This window comes from Monodelphis domestica, chromosome 5 (genome assembly GCF_027887165.1).
Source record: "Monodelphis domestica isolate mMonDom1 chromosome 5, mMonDom1.pri, whole genome shotgun sequence".
Classification (NCBI taxonomy): domain Eukaryota; kingdom Metazoa; phylum Chordata; class Mammalia; order Didelphimorphia; family Didelphidae; genus Monodelphis; species Monodelphis domestica.
The window spans coordinates 285469421-285483680 of NC_077231.1; the positions used below are offsets into that span (position 1 = coordinate 285469421).

Here is a 14260-nt window from a genome sequence, read left to right on the forward strand (position 1 = left end):
TTCTACCTTCAGTAAATGTCTTTGCTTTAAACTTAAATGTATCTTTTGGCTGATGAATAAAAAGACCTCTTTCATGAACAAAATTAATAAAGACATAATCAGAAAAGGAACTGTTCTGTGTGGGGAAAATACTTATAACAAATATCATCAATAAGTTTGCTATCCAAGATATGCAAGAAAGTGACACCAAAAGTATTCCTCAATACATAATTGGTCAAGGGATATGAAGATATCATTTGCAAAAGAACTGCAAACTATAAATGAACAGGTTCCAAATGACCAATAGTAGAAGAAATGCAAATCAAAACCATACTCAGGTAGTTAACCTTCATCTTAGGCAATCTGGCAAATGACAAAGAATATAACAATCCAATTGGAGGGGTTCTAGAAAAACTGGCACATCAAGATAAGCTGTCTGTGATCTCTGCACATACCCCAAAGAAGTCAAAGAGAACAGATTGAATAGCTACCAACATACTCAAAAGAGAGCTCTTTGGAGTAGCCAAAAATTGGAAACAAAGGAGGTGACTCATGATTGAGGCAACTGAAAAGTAAAGTATGATAGAATAACTGAATACTATTGTGCAGTAAGAAATGACAAATTAAGAATTCAGAGAAACGTGTGATCGAGAATAATGACTTGATAAAGAGTAAAAAAAGCAAGAACCAAGAGAACAATACATAAGACAACAACATAAACGAGAAAAAAAATATTAGGAAGCTGAACTGTAAGCAATTTAAATAACCAATCAGGTACCTGAGAAAAGATAATAAAATATCTCCCTTTTCATAACTGAGAACTAGGGGACTAAACAGTGCACAATACTGTCCTTTTGGTATGGATGGTTTTTTGCTTTATGTCACTAAGATCTGAAGGTGGTGGCAAGTGGGTTTTGGTCAAGTTACAATGACTAGTGTTGACAAAAATATCAATATAACAATATGCCTAGAATTGGGATGAAAGCCAAATCTTTATTCTAATAAAGCCTTACATTCTAGACATAGGGTAAGTTCTGAGAAGTCATAGAAATCTATTTAGTACATAAAGCTGAAATACAGAGAAAGCATTAGCTAAAATCCTGGGAGTAGGGGATCAGAGAGTGTCAAGAAGACTCCTATGGGCAAAAATTCAAAATGACTCATTTAAATGGGTCTTTTGTTGGAGGTCGTCATCCCAAGATTGCTCTTCCAGGAGTCCTGTTCAGAGCACTTCCTAACATCTAATCAATACTCCAATCCCCTAAGTATAGGTATTTCTACTGGGCATTAAAAGATTAGGAGTAAACTGGCTCTTTTGAACTGATTACAATATTTCAGTGTGAGTCACACCTCAAAAATTTATTACCTTAGAAATTACATTAGTGCACACAGAATTTTTATTTGACATTTTCAAAACATTCATTTTTATGATTTAAGTACTCTGTCAGCTTAAACTTTTCAAAACTCTTGAAGTCATAAAAAATTAATGCAAATGTTACTTATATCATTAGAAAACACTGCAAAGAATGCTTAAAAGTGAATATACCTGAGGCTGATATTTTAAACTTCAACTTCACATTAAAAGCTATTAAGATTAAAAGGTGAATGAAAAACTTTAGTGTTTATTTAAAAATCACACACAGGTTACCTTTACAGTTCAATTTACTATACAGAAATCATGTTTTTATATTCAGTTAAATTCTGGATTGAGATGACAATATTATAAACAGAAAGGATAGTAACATTAATTCAGTTCTTTTTAGGACATCAAACTGAAATTCGTAGGTTCAGAAATTCAATTTCTATGGCCAAAAAAAAAAAGTATTTATACCACTACTATAAAACAGAGCTCAAGTTACTGTTCTGTGTATTGTCTAAGCTTAAGTGATTAAGGATTAATAATGCAGATTAAATATAAACATACATAAATGACTTCCATATGCCAGGTTATGGGGACATGTTTTTATTTGTTCTCCTGGAAAGCTAGGTGCTAAACACTAACAACCCTGGTAGAATTTAAGACAATGTGACTGATAAAATAAAAAATTGCTAATAGGAAAAGAGGTTGCTAATGCCAAGTCAAGCCAAGGATAGTTGGGAGTCTCTCCATAGGCCCTCAAGTTCTCTTTATATGCACCCTACTTTTCTTCTATTTTCTTAATTTATGAATTTTCTAAAACCTGTGCACCTTCAACCCAAAATGGTTCCCTTGCAGTGGTAGGGGTGGGCCAAGGACAACTTTTTCTAATATAAAGGTTATTTTATAAGTCAGTTGTTTATAAGAAAAGGATTGACTACATGTACAGGCACCAATAGGAAACTGCTCTACTAAGCTAGAATTGTTAGGAACTAATTTTACAATACAAATAGAACTGTTTACCTGGGCTACTAAATCACTTTGCTCCTTCTGAAACATTCGATTAATTGCTTCACAGGCTAGACCAACTGTGTCTGATCGCCTTTTCATTCCATTTATCAGTGGACCAATGGTGTCCAGAGATGCCATTGCACGAACACACAACTATACACATAAAAGAGAAATTGTATTATTATTAAACCCTACTCTTGTATAAGTGAATATGGTATTAAAGTAAACTTGAACATTGTGTAACAGATATATAGAGACCAATTTCAATCTATCATATTAAATGTAAATTTTCCATACCTGGTTAAAATGTTACCAGGACAGATCAAATTTGAGGAACGCTTTGAACTACAACTAACTGAACTCTACTGTATGTTAACACAACTGACTCTCTCAAAAAGGAAAATACCTCATTATCAGAGAGCGAATGTAAGACTCGAATGGCACTCTTAGGGACGGCATTGTTCTTGTGATTCATTGCTTGGATCACTTTAGGCAGATGACCCAGTGGTGGAATTTGATCTGCTAGCTGGGGCTGTGCACTGAAAAGACAGACTGCTGCTGTTGTTAGAGTTTCCAGGGTTTCTCCCTTGGGGGGAAAAAAAAAAGCAAAATTTCAAACATACAATAATAGGCTAATAATTTTACATTTATAATTAAGGATCATAGAGCTAAAGTATGAAATTAGACAGTCAATTCATAAAACTAAGGCAAAAAGCATATTTTTCCATTTCTTTGATTTTTAATATTTAAGAGAATATGAGAATAAGAGAATATGCACTTTCACTTAAACAACTATTCGCTAAAGTAGAGGACTATCACTAGAGGTTATTTTTTTAAAGTATAAGTTTTCAGCTAGTTTAGAAGTAATCAACAAGTGTTGTAGCAATTCTCATGTCAGGAGACATTGATAGCCTGAGAAAAGCTAACCTACTGGTTATTTTCTTTTTTAAAATTGTGTATGTGTTGTATATATATACATATATGTGTGTATATACACATATATATTTCAATGAGCAAAAATACATCTTTTCACTCCCTGATCCTTGCTCCCTTTATTAAAAGCAAAACCCATTACAAACACACAGAGTCAAGTAAAGAAATTCTTGCAATGGCCATGTCCAAAAAAAAAAAAAAGGTCTCATTTGTCATTCCGAGTTCATCACCTCTACCAGGAGGCTGGGAGTAACATTAGTCCTTTGGCATCCTGGTTGGTTTTACAATGATATAAGTTGCTAATTTGGATACAGTTGTCTATCACATTGTCACTGCATAAGGTGTTCTCTATGTTTTGTTACCTTTGCTCTGCAGCAGTTAATATAAAGTCTTCTCAGGGTTCCCTGAAACAACCTTTTTGGCATTTCTCACAGCACAATAGTATTTCATCATACTTATATCCAACAGCTTGTACTGCCATTCCCTAATTTATAAGTACCTCCTAAAAATTTCCATTTTCGGCCACCTCAAGAAAAAGGCTAACTCTCTGTATATCCACAAGTGTTCCTCTCTACCCAAGACTGGCAACCCATAAATGTGTATGGGCAATAAATTTGTTAATCAGTGCCAGCAAAAGGTCCCTAGTGATCTCCTAACCCTAACCCTTACAGTCCCTGGGCTGAGAATTCCTGAAGTTGATGCCTCCAGGATCTGCCATCCACCTCAGTGTCACAGACTTCCCCTTATGACCACTTAATTTGTCTTAGGCTGGAAAAAGATCTCATCCTGATGTTTTGTTGACTCTTGAGCTCCAAAATTAAATTTATGGCACTAATTTAAGGTTTTCTGGAAGGGAATGTTGGAAGTATTCAGGTCAGTGACTGCCTCTCCTCTGACATTTTGGCTTCTCTTCTATTTTTCCCCCAGTCTTTTGATGTTTTAATATTTCTAATTGTTAAGAGTCACTGGCTTCTTTTCCATTGATAGCAATTTTCAGAGAACTTGTTATTTGAATAAGGTTCTGTAACTCTTGTGCAACCTGTTAATTTGCTTTTCATTTTCTTTCATAATTTGTATTTTTTTCCAAAAGCACTTTTATTTCATTTATAAAAGTCTTAATTCTTGCTTTATATCTTCCAAGAATTCTTATTGATTTGTGTCTGAACTATGTTTTATTCTGAGGCTTCTATAGATGTTTTAAAATCATTTTTCTTCTTCTGGGTATTTGTCTTGAACCATCATAGCTTTTTAATGATTTTTTTTGCCTGTTCATTCTACTGGCCTGCTTCCTAATTTGGCCTTGATGTTAGGGCTGGGCTCTATGCACTTCTCAAGAAAAAGTCTGCACTGAGCTTGTCATTGTTTTCTGGGCACAATGAGTGTTACATTATTCTAAGATTTCAAGAACTCAGGCTAGGGATCTGCATGTTATCAGTGCTCCAGGGCAAACTCTAAGTAGTAGTCAATGCTAGGTTCAGTCATTATCAGCCAGCCAGGAAGCTCTGTTATTCAGTGACAGGGCTGCAGGTTCTTCTTTGGTCTGGGATTCCTGCCCTGGTTATGCCTTTGCAAACTTCAGAGTAACTGGAACTAAAACCTTGCCATCTTCCTGGTGTCAAGAGTCACACCACTGCTGTTTGCATCTGTACCTGATCCTCTTAGCTCAGTGCTTGTTGCTACCTCCCTAGCCAAAAGTGCCATCTTGGGTGTAAATCCCCTTTCCCAATCTTCCCTGGGTTACAGACAACAGAGCTGGTCATTGGCACCTATTCCTGCATCCCGCCGTGTCCCATTATGGGTTTGCAATCTTTTCTTCTTCTGGTACATGAGCTTTTGGAGTTCTACATGTAGAGCTATTCTTGGTCAGACCCATCTTCAGTATCCAGATTTCTCTGTCTCCCAATGCTGATTCTAGTTTGAAAAAAGACTCCTTGTGACTTTGTCTTGAACTTGACTCTTTGGTGCCTGTTCTAGAGCGTCCTGCTTTTTTACCATCTTTGTTTGCTCAACCCCTACCGCCCTATTACTTTCCATTTTTATCACAACACTTATTTGTTGTAGTTAGCAAATATGTATTATCAAGAAGACTTTCTGAAAAGGGCACTTTGTACTTCAGAAGTATATTAAAATAATGATTGGGGTTAATATATCCAGAAGGAAAAGTGGCAGGCCAAGGAAAATATAACCCTGCCCTCCTACATTTGTTAAGTTTTAGGTGCTTAATGAATATTTCCAGCATAAATAAATGTCAATATATAAGTTACAACATAGGTAAGTATAGCCCAATAAGGAAGAAAATGTATTGGTAGATACTTGTCTGCAGGGAGGGGGAGTAAGGGGAAAGAATGGCCATGGCCCAAGGATCATTCTGGTATAACACCAAGTCAAAGGCTTCTATCACACCCACTACTATAAAGGCCTTATTAAAAAAACATAAGCAACTTTTAAGGGGTAGTATTTGTAGTCCCTGTCAAATGTTCTTTACCTGTCTGTCCACTCAGTCCACTCTTTATTTACCTATAGAAGGAAAGCAAAGCAAATACCAACTAGATGAGATTTCTACAGTAAACTACAATGACTTTCTTATTCCTAATGTCAGCTCTCCCTCCAGGTTACAGCATTATTCTAGAGGAATCAAAACTTCCTTGAGGCTCTCATATTATAAATGAATCTTTTAAAGATGAATATTCCCTAGCTCCCTCAGAAATGATGCCAATTATATACCTCTACTTTTAAAGAAGCCATTAGAAGAAACATACTGAATATTAAGGTTTTTTTTCTTGTCCTGAAATAGAGCTCATCATAAGGTGGGCAAGCTGAAGCAGGAGCATGAAGATTTCATTTTCACAAATAAAAAATTTGATTTTTCAGCCTTTTACAGTTGGCATTCCTATTTAAATACTTTGCATGTTAGAAAGAGCAATGCTTACATGAGGGTTGTTCTTTTCCAGTAATTCAGTTAACTTTTCTAAGAGTGCAATAAGAAATTCCCTTGGTTTTCTAAGAACCCAGGCTGGTTGTGCAATAAAGATCCTCAGGAAGACTCCTCCAACAGCAAGCTCCCCGTCTGCTGCACCATACACAACAGCAAAGTCTTCAGGCAACTAAAATGGGAATGCAAATCAAGATCAAAGTCACAATGCCTGGGAATCTCAAAATAGAGAATGAAATTAAGAGTTTCTAATAAAGAAATGTACATGATAATGTAACTATTTGTCTACATTCCTTCCTTCCGGTAAGAACAATTACATTCTGAGAATGTGATGCCATCTTAATGTTAATAGAAAGTAAGAAAGTGATGGTTTTGATGAATTAGTATGCTTGTGTGTGTGTAGACACAGACATTATACCTGAGAGATATAAATAATAAAAATGGACTGTTACAGATATACAAATAAACCACTGTGTATTGACCTCACATGGCAAGAACACATTTTTAAAATAAAGGGAATTAAAAATTTCCTACTCCTTTAGTAATCTGATAACCTGAAGAAACCTGGGGTTACCAAACATTTTTAAAAGCCTCCATCTTTTCACAGTGGCAACATAGAATCAAACTCTCAGTATAAATATTACTTCATAAAATAGCAGTGTTTTGAAGCTAGCCAAACCAGCTTGTAGACTTTTCCCCCCATCTACAAAATGGGGATAATAAAAAATGTGCTATCCCTAGCCCACAGCACTAGAAATGTGAATCAAATGAGCTGTTAATAATTTTTTTTTACCTTCCAGTTTGTATCAGGGTTGTCTCTCTGATTTTTAAAGTGCCTTGAGGGAAAAAAAGGGGGAAAAAATCAAACTTTATTTAGAAAATGATATACACATTAATATCAAATTCCAGTTCAAAAGTATTATGGAAGAGATTAAGAGAGGTAAATGTTTTCCCCTTCCCAGTCACAAATATTTCATTTAAGGGGACAGCTATTACCATAAATCTTTACATACTCTAACATCATTTCTCGAACTGTTGTGGATACTTTATCTCTGGAGTTGTCATTCCAAATTAACTCTGGATTTTCATGAGTTCCTTCAAAAATGTGAACAGCAGCTTCAGGACTGTCTCTCATGGCATCCATGAATACTCCTGGTAGAAATTTCATTAACGTAATTCTAACCTGCAAGTAGACATTTGAGAAAGAAAAGAAAAATGCATTAAGTATCAGAATTTTTCTATTATAAGTTAGAAGTTTTCTTATAATAGAAAAATTCTGAAACTTATACTATAAAAATAATTAATTTAACATTAATAGAAAGCAAAGGTCACATAATGGGAGAAAAAACACCAATCAAAGGGTATGAAAATATCACCTTGAACATAAAGGTTATAGAAAGGAACTAATGGTATTAAATTTCCACTTAATTTATTTTTTTTAATTCCATACTTTCTATCTTAGAATTAATACTATGTATTAATTCCAAGGCAAAAGAATGCTAAGGGCTGGGCAATGGGTTACGTGATTTCCTCATGGTCACACAGCTAGGAAGTGTCTGTGGCCTGATTTGAATCTAGGACCTTCAATCTCTAGGCCTGGCTCTAAATCTACTGAACTATTTAGCTGCCCCTATTCCACTTAATTTTAAACAATACTTTTGTTACTTAATTTTTAAAAAGTTCATCTGTTTTGAGTTGGGTGGAGGGGACTTCTGCAAAACTTAAAACACTGGCAGATAACACTCAAAGTTATCACTCACTACCAAAGTCAGTTTTATAAATGTGTAACCATCTTAACTAAATTATGATTTAAAAATTGAGCTGTTTTGTTACTCTTTTTAAGGTTGAGGTTAGTAATACACTGATGAGAACAAATTAGGTTTTCTGAGCATGATTTTCTCTGCAATCCCTCACATCTGCATAAAAATACTGTTAGATGCAATTCCACAGGTATTACTTTGTACAAATTACATATGAGTCTATTCTAAATTATATTCTTTTAAGGTATCATTTTAAATTAATACCATTATTGGGATGGTTGTGTGTAACCGAGTTGAGTTTATCCTCCTCCTCCAATTTTGTTCACTGCACTTGGCAACCACACTGATAATCATGATACTCTCTTTAGCATATAGTTTCAACAATTACCTTCTTTCATGATTGTCACCAGGTGTCAACATTGACATTTCTGCCATCTCCCTTCCTCCCCCCCCCCCGGACTTAAAAGCAATATTAAATATTTGTTTCTTGATTTTTACTTCAGTGGAAATGGGAGAATGGTGTGTGACCATGCTTCAAAGACCACTTTTCCCTTTTTATTTAGATATTTTGATATATATTTAGTTTGTAGAAATATCTTGAATTAAATGCAAGTTCCTCTAATTATAATTTGCTTAAAATCACTATTCAGTACAAATGGATCATTTCAGATTAAATTTTCAACAACTCCATGATCAAGTTGTTTTCAGATCTCTTCTCATTTTGATTAGCTTTAGGAAAAATTATATGATTAAAAAATTCATCTGCTTTCCTTCCAGATCTAGCCCTTTAGTCATTTAACATGATTCTGGGTATTCAGGGGGCTTACCTTTGGCCCTATCAGCTTATCTGCTGTCATTTTGGCAAAAAGCTCAGCTGTCTGGGCTCGGACTTGTGGGTGGGTTGAATTGCAGAACATGTCCAGCAAATAAATGAGAGCTCCTGTGGGGGAATGGAAAATGAGTTCATCTATCAGAATTAGTCACCCCACTGTGTCATCAAGAGGGCAGCTTCAACCCCTCATTTATGACAAACCATGAATGTGTGTGCCCATTATTCAAAGGGGCTTCAAATAAGCTTTTCCACCGCAGCAGAGGGTATGGAGTCATGGAACGATGTTACTACCTTTGGCCATTGCCTCTTTGATTATTTTTGTACTTGATGTCAATGCATAGAGAGTTTCAAGAACAAGCTGGCGGCCTGCAGAGAAGCAGCAAGAATGACCAATTACAATTCATGCAGTCACTCATGAAAATATCTTGGCACTCTTTAGAACTAAGTGACGCAGCAGATGATAATTGAAAGTTTATCTGGAGGTCATGGGAAGGCCAGAACTAAACAATTTTCCAAATTACTAGCAACATGTTTCCACAGCCATTAGTATAAATAAGTAGAAGCTGACTATGCTCTGATTTAAAAATGTTAACAAAAAGCTATACGCACTTGATGGTAATGAATGCAGAAGGGCCAGTAAGTTGGACAACACTACTGATTCTGCAATATTGTTGACACATTCTTGATTAGATGTCACTATGTTCACAACCTGAAAATGAATTAGACTCAGTAAGTTATGAAGAAATGATGAAGAACTAGTTTTCAACAGAATACTTTAATATAGATCTGAAATAAAGTCAAGTAAAGACAGTAGTAAAATGGGAAAAGGGAAGATTATGTAACAAGTATTTAACTTTTAGAGAAATTTTTCATTTATTCAGAAGATACTTCCTGAGCTGTGTGATCCTTGGCAAGTCACTTAACTGTGATTATCTAGTCTTGCCACTCTTCTCTCTTAGAATTAATACTAAGAAGATAAAGTTTAAAAAATTTTTTTTAAAAGAAGTAACAAAGTTATAATATTTGTGAAGATTTAACAACACCATCAAACATATATTTATAGTACACATCCTAGAACTAATTTTTTTTTCTAAATTATAATTAAGGGTTAGTAAAGACATAAGTGGCTTCCAAATACACTAAAATATTTGAAATAACATGTGGTCAGTAGGCTAATAGTAACAAAACTGTTTTAATGTATTTTAAGGCCGACACCAAAGAGTCAGTACCACCTTGGTAAGTGACTTGAACCTATTGTAAGCTTTACCCAATTTAGCCAAGTGCTTTGCCCTTTTCAGTCTCCAACAAAAACCAATGTAGTTCGAAGAGTCATGGCTCCTAAGAATACTAACTCTGCAGTCAGGGGAGCTAGGTTTTAACCCTGAAGCACTTGCTACCCAAGGAACCCTAGGAAAGTCACAAAGTCTGTGAGGGAAGGGCCTGTTTCCTCTTCTGTAAATGGTAGGTTTGGTCTACAAGGCCCCAAGCTCCTTTGTAGCTCTAACTCTTAAGATTCTGTATCTAGGATATTAAGACTCAAGTAGGAAAAATATTCCCTCTTAGGACTAAGATCCTAGATGGAGCTAGAAGGGACCTCAGCAGCTGGTGTATAAACCCTTAATTCTCCCCCAGTTTCCTCATCTTCATTTATAATGAAGATTTATGTAATAAACACAAAAGGAAATACTTCTATGCCCAGAGAACAGAGAAATCATGACTTTCCATTTCATACTGCTAGTTTTCAAGAAAGAGAAGATAAATACACATTACACTCAAAAGAAGGGGTGGGGTGGGGGAAGCTGTGTAGCTTAGTGGATTGAGAACCAGGACTAGATGTGGGAGGTCCTGGGATTCAAATCTGGTCACAGACACTTCCTAGCTATCTGACCCTGGGCAAGTCACTTAACACCCATTGCCTATCCCTTATTACTCTTCTTCCTTGGAACCAAAACTCGGTATTGATTCTAAGAGGTAAGGTAAAAGTTTAAAAAAAAGGGGGGGTGGGGTGGGAGTGGAGGAGGAGATACTTGCCCAAAAAAGTCAATGAAAACAAATCAACCTAGCATCCAAATCTAAGAATGCAAGTGTTTTTCACATGTGCCATTGTCACTACCTGTCTACCAGAAAGGGCTTCCAGGCTTCATCCCGAGCTGAGTCCTCTGAATTTCCCAGAGGGCCCAAGCCTTTCCATGTTGTTTTCCTTCCTGACATTGTGATCCTAGTCAAAACAGGATTTTTATGAGGTCACTCCCTGGTTGTCTTTTATGGTACAGGAACGTCCCATGTCCCCTTCATTCAGGAATTGTCCAACTGCCCCTTGGGGTACCCTCATTCTGTCCTCAAGAAAGCTTTTCTTTCCTTCTTTAGGATCAGGATGTGTGTTCTGCTACTACAATATTGTCACTGGCAATTATGCTCCCTCCTAACCCCTCTTCCCATACCTTAACTTTTTACTGTTGAATGAGGTGTTTTTCAGACCAAATTCGTGTGTGTGTATGTGTGCATGCACAAGTGCACGTGTTTCCAATCGTTTCAGGAAAAGGAGGAGTTCTTTGGCTACCCATTCCCTGTACCTTTATCCATCACAGTTTCTCTTTCTCTCATCACAATTATGAGGAAGAGCTATCTCCCCCCCTCCCGAAGCTCCCAAGGCCTCAGTGCTTGTCCCGAGGGGGTCCCAGCTTTCTTGATATGAAGCTGTGCAGACCGTCCATGATGCTGGTAACCTGGGGAAGCAAACTTCTGCTGGAGCTCCTTTTTAAAAGCCCTCTCTCCTAATGTCCTTGGGCTTCTGGATAACCTCTAGAAAAAGTCACTTATGCAATTTCTCATTGGACTTCTTGAGCAGTATTCATCTTGCTAAGAACTCTGGGTTTTCCTCAATCAGGTATCCAGGAACTAGGTTATCTGGTTCCTGTCCAGGCAGCCTTCTTGATTGTTTTCCGCAACCCCTCCATTTTCAGTGAGGATACTAAAGCCCCAAACAACAAGGAACTGCTAGTGCCATAGTGGATAACATGCCAGTCCTGGAGTCAGGAAGATCTGAGACCAAATCCAGTCTCAAACACCTACTAGCTAGGTGTATGATGCTGGGCAAATCACTTGACTGTTTGCTCTCAGTTTCCTCATCTGTAAAATGAGCTGGGGAAGGAAATGGCACAAACCACTCCAGTATTTTTGTCAAGAAAATACCAAATGAAGTCACAAAGGGTCAGATATGACTTAAATGTCCAAATGACAACCCTAAGACACAAGGAAGTTAGAAGATTTGCCCAAGGTCACACAGCTAGCCAATGAAAGAGATAAAATTTGAAACCAGTTTCTGACTTCAAAGGTAGTGATTTTGCCACTAAATTATGTTATATCTTATGGAATGAAGCAGGAGGAAATTGAGTTTTCATTTTTTAAAAACAACAACAGCAGTCTTTTTATAACCATCCTGTTTTGGTAGGAAAAGTTTTAAACTCAAATTCTACTCTGCAAGTTAAAAGAAAAATGACCAATAGGCACTTGCATTAATAACTTTCTGTGAAGGAAACACCACATAGCATTAATGTGGGAGATGTTACCTCTAAAGCCAACTGCTGTACTTGGCCAGCTCCATGGACACGGAGAAGAGAAAATAGCAATTTGAAATGACCAACACATTCACACTCTGAACCTGCAGAAATAAGAATAACATTTTGATTCACACTTGGAAGCATTTCCTGAATTAAAGATAACTTTTAAAAAAGCATAATATCATTTATTACAATCTTGAGTCTAAACTGTTTTACAAACTAAGTGAAACATATCTCTGGCCATAAAATAAAATGTTTAATTTTAGGAAAAAATTGTAATCTGTAGTTGCTCACTGGTTTTCTGAGATTTTGTTTCTCTTTTCCATTTTTCTTCAAAGCAAGGTGGCTGTTGTCTGCCAAATAAATCTTGATTCACAGTGCCTTCAAAACTCAGAACATTCAATTAACTACCACCTCTGGTATCTCATGTCCATGAGACACCATGAGAAACCACTGAGGCTCCCTGGGTCTGAATTTCTCAAGGGTAAATTAAGCATTTAGATTAAGCCCCTTGAGCTTTTCATTTATGAAGTTCAAATTTAGTTCAAAATTTAAAGTATGGGTTTTAGTACTTCCTCTAAATTAAGGAGCCTTTCTTTTCAACAGCATTAAGAAACTTCCACTTGGATTTGGATTAAACTCATTTTGAGAGTCAGATATTCTTTTGGACATTAAGTCATCTTTAGTGTAGAACATAAGGAAAAGTTATCATGATAGCTAGTGTATAGTGTAGAAAGGGAGAAAGGGTGTGATAGAAAGAAAGGGGTACAGAGAGAAGAGACAAGAGCCAGAGCCCTAGCCAAAAAAAACCCCAAAACCTCTCTTAGAAGAGCAGCCCTGACCAGGAGCCCTGCCCCGAGAGAGATGAACTTCCTCAGACCTCCCATCCTGCCTACTTCAGGAAGCAATGACAGGAAGAGAGCGGAGTGCTGGGAAATGAAGTCCAAGGCTACAAAATTCTATTTACACAATAGCAACAAAGGCTATATAAAGAAAACATTCATTAGCCCTTTGAATAACTACGTAATGTTAAATTATCATGAATAAACTGAGTTTATGAAGTTCGAAAGCTAACAACTCCTTTCTATTTTGCAACACTATTGCCGATTATGGAAATTATTCCTTGTGAGGTTTAAGACCACTCCTTATATATTCCGCTGGTTTTCATTAATCGACTTATCTGTAAAGGGTTCTTTTTCAAAAGAAGAAAAGCCCCGTGCCAGTTTTAAGACCGACTATAATAAAGCTCTTTTTAGATTGACTTGGCTATGATCTGGGCCTGTTATCTCACTAATGTGGTCTTCCGGTCTTGTTCTCTCCCTCTCCAATTACTGGTTCAGATTGATATCTACGGAATCTTCCCAATGTATCTCAGCATTTCCTCCATTCAAAGTTTTCTGCCAACAAAGAATATATATTCTGGCTCTCATGGCCCTCGAATCTATACAATTTAAGGCTTCACATATGTTCTTGGCCAAGTCAATTTCAAGACTGAGAGAAAAAAGCTTACAAAAGTTATTTACTTTATTCACCTTCTAGTTAAAATTATATTGTTCTAAGGCAAATGTTTGCAAATTATGGCCCATGTGCCATGTACAGTTCACCACCTGTACATTTTTTACATGTTGTAAAAAGACACTCTTAAGTCATAGGCTATAGACAGACAGTGGGCCATATCCAGCCCATAGGCAAGTTTGCCAACCCCTTTTCTAGAGTAATGTGGGTTCCCTCTTCAACTGGAGAGGGAATGGAAATCTACTTCTTCCTAGGACTTTTAACCTCAAAGCTTGCTGGGTTGCTCTTTCAACAAACATTCCTAGTACCCAGGAGTCTGTGCAAGTTACTGCTGGAATAAAGAAAGTAGCTTCTGTCCTTTAGGAGCTCACAAACTGCATT

General features: G+C 36.6%; 1 protein-coding gene across 9 annotated transcripts in view; it reads right to left on the minus strand.

Moving 5' to 3' along the window:
* Nucleotides 1-14260, minus strand: part of DNAJC13 (DnaJ heat shock protein family (Hsp40) member C13) — a 117354-nt gene that overhangs the window by 9378 nt on the left and 93716 nt on the right. For 8 of the 9 annotated variants that reach the window (XR_001625255.2, XM_016426431.2, XM_056800240.1 and 5 more), the window contains 9 exons: nt 12374-12465; nt 9414-9513; nt 9096-9170; nt 8800-8912; nt 7226-7395; nt 7006-7048; nt 6211-6384; nt 2754-2933; nt 2360-2500 (listed from right to left, as the gene is read on the minus strand). Coding sequence is in view for 7 of the 9 variants with exons in the window: in XM_016426431.2 (XP_016281917.1) it covers nt 2360-2500; nt 2754-2933; nt 6211-6384; nt 7006-7048; nt 7226-7395; nt 8800-8912; nt 9096-9170; nt 9414-9513; nt 12374-12465 (1088 nt within the window). In the remaining 2 variants the exon portion in view is untranslated. Of the gene's footprint in view, nt 1-2359; nt 2501-2753; nt 2934-6210; nt 6385-7005; nt 7049-7208; nt 7396-8799; nt 8913-9095; nt 9171-9413; nt 9514-12373; nt 12466-14260 lie in introns of those variants that run through there. The other variant, XR_008912467.1, reaches the window with a different exon arrangement.